Raw genomic sequence first — 9077 nt, forward strand, 5'->3', positions numbered from 1 at the left:
GGACTTGACGAAGATGAGCGAGAAGACGAGGAGCTGGTTCGAGGCCAGGCAGAAGGAGATGTTCGACGCCGACGGCCTGAACTAGGTCGTCCGATCGAATGTGTCTGTTCTTTTTTGGAGGCTGGCATGGGTGCCGCCCGTTGGGCCGCTGGCTGTGTGCCGGCAAGAAACAGATTCATTTTGGAGGCTGGTTGTGTTGCCGACCACTGGCTGTGTTGCCGGAGAAGAAAACTATTCATTTTGGAGGCTGGCTGTGTTGCCGACCGCTAGCTTTGTTGTCGGTGAGGACGTGTAGGCCGCTGGCTGTGTTGCCGGCGTGAACTAGGCCGCTGGCATCTGAATCGTTGTTCTTTTTGAATGCGGACATGATAGGGCAAACAGATGCGGCCGCGCGCTGGGCGCGTGGCAAGCGCATCCCAGGACAGGGCCGGACACGACCCCATCTCTCCACCCAAACAGACAGAATCCTGGCAAAACGGACATCCGTTTGGGGTCGTGCGGTGGAGTTGGCCTAAGGAGCCGCCTCACTAGGCCACTACCCAACCCGTGCCACCCGGTGAGCTCCAAGCATCGGAGCCACCGGACATGCACCCGCGCATCCAACCGGCGTTGCCAACCGGAGCAACCTACGCACACGCGCACCATCACCACTAGAACATGAGCGCCTCCACGCCCCGTCCAGGACCAGCCGAAGCCCCCCACCCCACCGGAGCAGACGAACACCGAGCGGAGCACCACCATCTTATCAAGCCGTCGACCACCCCTGCCCATGCCAACCACCACCAACCAGATCTGGGCAGGGGCTAGATCCGCCGCCAGCCCACCCCTCGGCTCCGGAGCCCCACGAGCTGCGCCAGAGGGAGGGGAGAAGACGACGTCGACGACTGCAGGACGTCGGGGGAAGAGGAGGGAGCCGGCAAGGCCGACCCGATGCCCGATGCCGTCGAGCAGAGGGGGGGCGCCTCGCAACGCCCACCAGTTGCGCGAGAGGGAGCTGCCCCGTCGCCGCTAGCGCCACACGACCTTTGGCCAGCGACGCCCCCGATGACGACAAGGAAGGAAATGACGTGAGGGGGGCGGGTCGGTGGCACGAGGGTTTTCTCCCAGGGACTCCCACGAGAGCGCCTCGGGAAGGGAGTGGGAGGGACTCATGTGTTTTTAAGAAAAATACACATCTACCCAAAGCTCATTTTACACGTAGAAAAAAGGCAAGTCAATCCTTAGAGTGACCAGTGTCATACTATCAAATTTCTATGCTAACCCTAATTTCTACATTTTGATTTCCTACAAACCGAATCGGCCCTAATTAGGGCTTGTTTGGGACTGCTCTACTCTAAAAAATTTAGCTCTGCTCTAAAAAACATAAGACAAACGGGATAGCTTCACGATATACAACTCCATAAAAAACTAGAATATGGGGTTCAACTTTCTTGTTTTTATGAAGCTCTCTAGGAGGTGCTCCATAAAATTGTAGAAGCTGTAGTTGGAACGAAATTACCCACTGCTACCACCCGTAAGTGGATACTCCTTCGTTTCTCCCCTCTCATCCAATCAAATAGATCATTTCCACCAAATTTTCCATTCGTGAAGCTGAAGCTGGATAAAAGCCAAACATTCTTTTTGAAAGAGCTACAACTTCCATATGAAACTGCTTTAAAGTTGATTTGGTGGAGCGAAGCTGATTTTAATGAAGCAGATAGGTCCCAAACAGGCCTAAGTTTGGATACACACAATAGAGGTATGCCAGTGGAGATGTTCTAATTAATTGAAATGGAAAAGAGGATTCAATAGTGACTGAGCTGAATCTTATTAAACCCGAGTCCTGGATCTTCCAATCCAACGGCTCTGTCAACCCTGCCACGCCCGCACTATTTACCTGACAACTTTGTAAATTGACCTATTTGCCCTTTCTCTGCTCCTTTCCCGTGAGAGAATTCGCCCACCTTTTCCACTCTCGAAGCTTCAGCCTCACAGTATCTAGTCTCCAGAGCTTCAGCTCACTCACTATCTTCATCCTCCTCTCAACCACCACCAACCCCCCCAAATCCCACCGCCGAGCTCACAACGTCCAAGAAACCACTCGCGGGCAGCTTGACACGCCGCGGATCCAGGCCCTGCGATGGCCGCTTGGGCGGCGCTCCTGGCCGTCGTCCTCGCGCTGTCGTGCGCGCGGGAGCGGCGGCTCCTGGCGGCCGACGCGGCCGTGGGGGTCAACTGGGGCACCCTGTCGTCGCACCGCGCGCCGCCGCAGGTGGTGGTGGACCTCCTCCGGGCCAACCGGATCGGGAAGGTCAAACTCTTCGACGCCGATGCCAGCGTGCTGCGCGCGCTGGCGCGCAGCGGCATCGAGGTCATGGTCGGCGTCACCAACGGCGAGCTCGCCGGCATCGCCGGGTCCCCGGCGGCCGCCGATGCCTGGGTCGCGCAGAACGTCTCGCGCTACGTCGGCCGCGGCGGCGGCGTCGACATCCGGTGAGTGAGTCCCGGCGCCTGGCTTGGCGATTTTTCTTGAGATCTCCCGCGGTGAAGCATTTTAGCATCAGTTATGATTCTTATTTCGGGATTCTTGTTAAATACAAAATGCACTATTTGAGGTTATTTCTATTGGAAAATGGGGTCGTGGGATCTGTATGTAGCTTGAGGAATCTGGTGCCGACGTGATTTAATTTGTTTCTAAATAGGTATTCTCTTCATTTGTAATTCGTAGAGGCTTCTCTTGAAAATGTAGAATACTCCCTTTTGTTCCTGCAAAATATGACTAGTATTTGCTTTAGGGTACACTAACGGCAAAATCTGTTATCTTTCTTGATTGATTATATTGTACGCTTACACTTTAAGTCCTTACTTAAGGCTATACCCATAACCTGCAAAATATGACTAGTATTTGCTTTAGGGTACACTAACGGCAAAATCTGTTATCTTTCTTGATTGATTATATTGTACGTTTACACTTTCAGTCCTTACTAAGGCTATACCCATAACCTACTTGTTCTAACCTGCCCGCAAATAATAATAAAAAAAAAAACCCTACTTGTTCCAACCCAAACGAATGATTACTTTAAGGGAAATGATCTCTCTCAGGCGGCTGATTTTTTCCGTTCCTTCCGCCTCCTCCCACTGATGACACGTGTTCCAGTGGGTTTCCCAACCGCTTTTACCTGTTGCCTTGTCTTCTCCTTTGACTACTCTCCTCCACATCTTTTTTGCTCATACCTTCTTCCTTGCCTCATACATCACACACGCAAGCAACAGAGTAGTTAGCTCCCATGGAGACACCCACAAATTGCTCCAGCTTGTGCCCACCGGCCATGGCCCCGACAGGCGACGGGGATTGGAGGCGCTCAGGACGAGAGCTCAAAGATGGAGGTAGGATACAAGCTGGCCTACCGACTCAGACGGATGTCATTGTTGCAGAAAAACAAAGAAAAAAAATCTGCAACAAAGCGATTGTTTCAGAAACTCGAGTGTTGTCTCAGGAATTACCGGGTGCCCAACCGAAGCACGCGCGAAGAAAAAAAAACTGCAACAAAGCGATTGTTTCAGAAACTCGAGCGTTGTCTCAGGAATTACCGGGTGACCAGCCGAAGCGCGCACGAAGAAAAAAACCCACAACAAAGCGATTGTTTCAGAAACTCGAGTGTTGTCTCAGGAATTACAGGGTGCGCGCGCGAAGAGAAAAAAACTGCAACAAAGCGATTGTTTCAGAAACTCGAGTGTTGTCTCAGGAATTACCGGGTGACCAGCCGAAGCACGCACGAAGAAAAAAACCCACAACAAAGCGATTGTTTCAGAAACTCGAGTGTTGTCTCAGGAATTACAGGGTGCGCGCGCGAAGAAAAAAACTGCAACAAAACGATTGTTTCAGAAACTCGAGCGTTGTCTCAGGAATTATCGGATGTCCAGCCGAAGCGTGCGCGAAGAAAAAAAAACTGTAACAAAGCGATTGTTTCAGAAACTCGAGCGTTGTCTCGGGAATTACCGAGTGCCCAGCCCAAGCGCCGCGCGCGGATCGAACGGCTACGCATGTAGATCAGACGGCTATCAAGGTGGATGATATTTTCTAAACATCATCCGGTGGATGCGTAGCAGCCGTCCACTCAATCACCTACCATGTGTATTGCATATTTGATACTAATAAACATTACCTGTAAACTATTGAGTCAGTTTCACATGATTTATATCTATCATAATTTCAAAATCAGATAAGATGTTCTATATTTAAAGATGAGGGTGAGTATGTTGTTGGAACTTGGAAGTGCCTTTGAAATACGAATGATAACTCCATACTTGGTCAAGGTGGATTCCATATTTGTATGGAAGGGTATACCCATATATGCGTAGTCAAAAATATGGTATGTATATCTTTTTAAGTCGTTGGGGTTGATGTGAACCCTAGATTTAGTCTGATGACATGCTTGTTAATCGCCATTATCCTGTTTGAAGACTATCCATGCTTGGCATATTACATTGCACAATACCACACTGTGATTAAATTCTGCTTTAGGCTATGAAATCGCGGGAACAATTTTACTCAACTTTCTGTTAATAATCCCTATCTGCTGCTACAGTACCAACAGTGACAAAATCATCAGAAATTCAACTTGGAGTGCCTTCAAGTAATTTGGATTGTCCAATTCCTGTCATTGGATGCTCTTTGTTTTTCACTGATCACAGATTTGGATTCAGAAGATTTGCTAATTTAGGTTTGTAATGTTTGCACTGAAGTTATGATGGTGTCGTAGCTAAAAACTTTGATGTGTGATAGTCTCTGTGTTTTAATTTGCCAAATTTCATGTACAATAATAAATAAGGTCTGTGTAGTCTTGGACGACGTCATTTATCCTTTCATCCATTTACGGGGACATGACTTTTCAGTTTTTTACTAGTTCAGACTTATTTACTGCATTGAAAAATAACGCTTTGCGAATTTGATACAGATATATTGCAGTGGGAAATGAGCCATTTCTGACAAGCTACCAGGGCCAGTTTCTGTCATACGTTATTCCAGCAATGGCGAATATTCAGCAATCACTGGTGAAGGCTAATCTTGCTAGCTACGTGAAGCTAGTAGTCCCGTGCAACGCCGACGCATATGAGGGCACCGTTCCGTCGCAAGGAGCGTTCAGGACTGAATTGACTCAGATAATGACCCAGCTTGCAGCATATCTAAGTTCCAACGGAGCTCCATTCGTGGTCAATATCTACCCGTTCCTCAGTCTTTACCAGAATTCCGACTTCCCAGAAGATTATGCCTTCTTTGAGGGATCAACTCATCCACTTGTAGATGGCTCCAACGTGTATTACAATGCTTTTGACGGCAATTTCGACACGTTGATTTCTGCTCTGGGTAAAATCGGCTACGGGCAACTACCCATTGCAATTGGCGAGGTGGGTTGGCCGACTCAGGGAGCACCAAGTGCAAACTTGACTGCAGCAAGGGCGTTCAACCAAGGACTCATCAACCGTATCATGAGCAACAAAGGGACTCCCCTCCGCCCTGGTGTTCCTCCGGCTGATGTCTATCTTTTCGGCCTTCTTGATGAGGAGCAGAAGAGTGTGCTACCAGGAAACTTCGAGCGACACTGGGGGATCTTCTCATTTGATGGACAGGCCAAGTACCCGTTAAACCTTGGGTTAGGCAACCCAGTGCTGAAGAATGCTAAAGAGGTGCCGTATCTTCCGTCGCGGTGGTGCGTCGTGAACCCGGCTCAGAGCCTTGACAAGGCGTCAACTCACCTGAAGCTTGCTTGCGACATGGCGGATTGCACCACTCTCTACTACGGAGGGTCGTGCAACGGCATCGGAGAGAAGGGCAACGTTTCCTTTGCTTTCAACAGCTACTATCAGATGCAGAAGCAGGATGCCAAGAGCTGTGACTTTGATGGGCATGGGCTAATAACTTTCCTTGATCCATCTATGGGTGAATGCCACTTTCTTGTTGGCATTGATGATAGCAAGAGCTCTGCGGCTGCCTCTTGCGGCCATTGCTGCGGGGTCTTCTGCGGGGTGTCGATTTTTGCTTTGTGGGTGCTCATGTACCTTAGGATGATGGGCTCTGCCTAGCGTTGGAAATGGTCTGTTGGGGCACGATAGGCGTGCCTTTGTGAAATACTACTAGCTTGTACGCTTGACTTTTTAGTTCTAGATGACTAGATATGAATCCTAGATTATCGTGAGATTAGCGAAGAAGACAATTTTAGTCATATATGGAGATTAATTTATTGTTTAAATTTCTATCTTCAAGTAGCAATATTAGTTTAGAGGACAAGTTGCGGTGAGCAGTCTTGATTTGATGTACCACCTGACCTGAATGAGGCAGTCATTCTGAAGGAACCAAGAGATGTTTATTGCTGGAAAGTAATAGAGACCATTACATGCTCACACAAGAGCAGGTAAGTCTGGGTACAACATCATTCCCTCTGGATTTTTTTTTTATTTTCATTTTTTACTTCTGTATCACCGATGAACAAGTCTGTGCATCCTTCTTTTCAGCCTGCCGATGGGGTTGGAGCGGGTGGGCAGCAGTTGTCACCGCAGCAGGCGTGGCCGCAGGTCCTCGTGGGATGCTCCACGATCCAGCAGCACTGGCACGCTGAATCGAAACGGAGCGCAAGGTGAAGCTCAGCCCAAAAAGAAGCAGCCATGAAGATGATGTGAGCATGCCAACAGCAGGCAGGAGAGCATGACTGTCTAACAATTAAACAAGGTTAAACAAGGTTGTGATGAAGAGCGCAAGCAGCATGAGCCAGGACACCAGGCCAAGGAGAGTGTTCCTCCTCATGCCTCCTTATGCTTCACGGTTGAGGGCTTTCAGGGGATCTACGTACGTGTTTGCAAACAAGATGTGGGTGTGTATATAGGCGACCGTGTATGGCCTGGCTCGACTTGTGATAAGATCCGGCCCAGCCGCTTTGCTTGACTTGGACTGATTCTGGTTGGGATACGCCGACTGCCGGAGTGTACATGTTGGACTTGAGATGGCAGATGGCAGCCTATGTGCCCCCCGTACCGACTAGTCATGTTTTTTTTTTTTTTTTTGAGAAACGACTAGTCATGTTGTTCGTCCAACGACGCATTTGGTTCCGTCCAACGACGGCTGTTTTTTTCTGGCCGTCCGGCATTACGGGAACGAAGGTCGTATACATCTTGACAATGAGTATCTCTGAAACAATGAGTACTAGCAGTATTAGACCTTACATAGCATAGCTTTATCCATAGAGATCTCTTTTCTCATATTGTTGGAATTCATGAATACCGAGCCTCTTTACAATATCAGCAGGATCTAGTGATTTGTCGAATGAGGAATCAATAGATCTCAATAATTTCTTCACCATCGCATGGTAGGTGATGTCAATGGCGCCAAGAGCTTGGAGCTAATTGGAGATATCAGTGAGGCAATAGAAAGTTTACTGAAAATTTTCGTTGTCGAGTCTTTTGAAGCGGTTGAAGAGATTGCGAAGAACATCAATCCGAGAGTCACGTTGAGTTGAGATTCCTTCATTGACTTTTACAGTCTGTTTCAGATGAGCATTGCAGACCCCAAAGCACCCACTCTGTCATGCTGACCTTTGCTCAGATGGTCACATATGATATTGTTTACTTGGGAGTCAAGTTGCTTGAATCTCTTCACATCAGCAACATTGATAGAAGGGGTGACAGAGGGAACGCCATTTTTCACAACATAAGAGATCATTGTCAATTGCTTCAAGATGCATGCGCATCTTGTTCTTCCATTAGGGATAGTTCGTCCCTTCGAAGGTAGGACAACCCGGAGAGATCTTGATCATACCTGTAGTCAACATAACCAAAACTCTAGATGGTTAAACCAAAATCACAGAGAACAAGGAAGTACCTTGCTCTGATACCAATTGAAAGTACATTATATCAAATAGAGGGGGGGATGAATAGGAAATTTTTATAAATTCGTTACTGAGAAATTTGCTAAGTGACGAACTACTAGCAGCGGAATAAGTACTCAGGTGTAAGCATAATATACCAGTAGCATAATCGTCATGATGAAATGAAACATACAGATAGCACAAGTGGCATGTAAACATGATAAGCATGTGAAGAACAAGGTGACTGGAGAATTTGAGATGAGGAAAATGAGAAAGTCTTCAGTCAAAGTCTTCAAATAATAACGACCAATTTCATCAAGTACCCGAGGAAATGAAACAGTTGAGGAAATAGAACCAGGAGCTTGATGAAGACAATGGTTTGATGACCCAGTTTCAACCGTTGTGGCAGTTGTACGTCTAGTTTGGAGCGGCCTGATATTAAAACCAAAGGACACACATTTCCAGGATACATAGTCCCGGTACATAGAATCCTTACCGTATTCTCCTTGAGCTAAGGTCACATAAACCACGCCCAACACTCGTGTTAAGTCTCCAGGGAAGACTTCCCAACCCTCAAAACTCGGTCACCCGACAATCCACAATTTCCTCTTGGTTGCTCTAGACCATGACGTCTAACCGTCTGGAAGATACACAGTCTTAAAGGTAACAATCGTCGGTTCAACACCTGAACGGTCTCTTTAGTGTTGCTCAATCACTTTGGGTTTTAGGTGTTTGGGTTTTTGGATTTTGCCTCGCTGATGATTTTCTCTCAAAGTCCTCGGAGGATGGGTTGCTCTCAAATGACACTTGTCAAGTTCTCTCTCGGAGCAGCCAACCAACTAGTGGTTATGGGGGGCGTCTATTTATAGCCAGGGTGCAACCCAACATGATATGACATAAATGACCCCAATGATATGACCATTATGTGGATAAGATCTTAGGAACAGCTGGCGCGAAGCACAACAACGCTCGAAATTTCGAACTATGGAAGTCCTCAGATCTATCACGTTCCTCACTTGTAGGCAATTCGCACTAGCAAAATCGTAACTCCCCAGTTAGAGCAATTTCCTTAGAGATCAAAAGAGTTATGTCTCTTGTCACTGAAGAATTTGACTGAACTGCAAGAGATTTCCAAAGGCTTCACTCGAATGATTGATTATGTGTAGGCTTTGAGATGAGCATCACTTGGAAATTTTTCCTTAGTATTACCTCATCCCCCTTTAATAGTACGGCGTTCCT

General features: G+C 47.6%; 1 protein-coding gene and 1 pseudogene across 1 annotated transcript; one reads left to right on the forward strand and one right to left on the reverse strand.

The window, feature by feature from the left end:
• Positions 1-1948: 1948 nt before the first annotated feature.
• On the forward strand, positions 1949-6230 carry LOC123451919 (glucan endo-1,3-beta-glucosidase 5-like). Its single transcript, XM_045128476.1, has 2 exons — positions 1949-2472; positions 4938-6230. Exons 1-2 carry the CDS (start codon positions 2120-2122, stop codon positions 6061-6063), a joined length of 1479 nt encoding a protein of 492 aa, XP_044984411.1. The 5' UTR covers positions 1949-2119; the 3' UTR covers positions 6064-6230.
• A 258-nt stretch (positions 6231-6488) lies between these two features.
• LOC123396726 lies at positions 6489-7278 on the reverse strand (annotated as a pseudogene).
• Positions 7279-9077: the final 1799 nt, after the last annotated feature.

Source organism: Hordeum vulgare, chromosome 5H (assembly GCF_904849725.1).
Source record: "Hordeum vulgare subsp. vulgare chromosome 5H, MorexV3_pseudomolecules_assembly, whole genome shotgun sequence".
Classification (NCBI taxonomy): domain Eukaryota; kingdom Viridiplantae; phylum Streptophyta; class Magnoliopsida; order Poales; family Poaceae; genus Hordeum; species Hordeum vulgare.

Excerpts from the sequence above, each read along its gene's own strand:
- LOC123451919 (XM_045128476.1), top strand. The coding sequence starts at position 2,120 with ATGGCCGCTTGGGCGGCGCTCCTGGCCGTCGTCCTCGCGCTGTCGTGC. Across the intron at positions 2,473-4,937 it reads GGCGGCGGCGTCGACATCCG|ATATATTGCAGTGGGAAATG; the intron begins GTGAGTGAGTCC and ends AATTTGATACAG.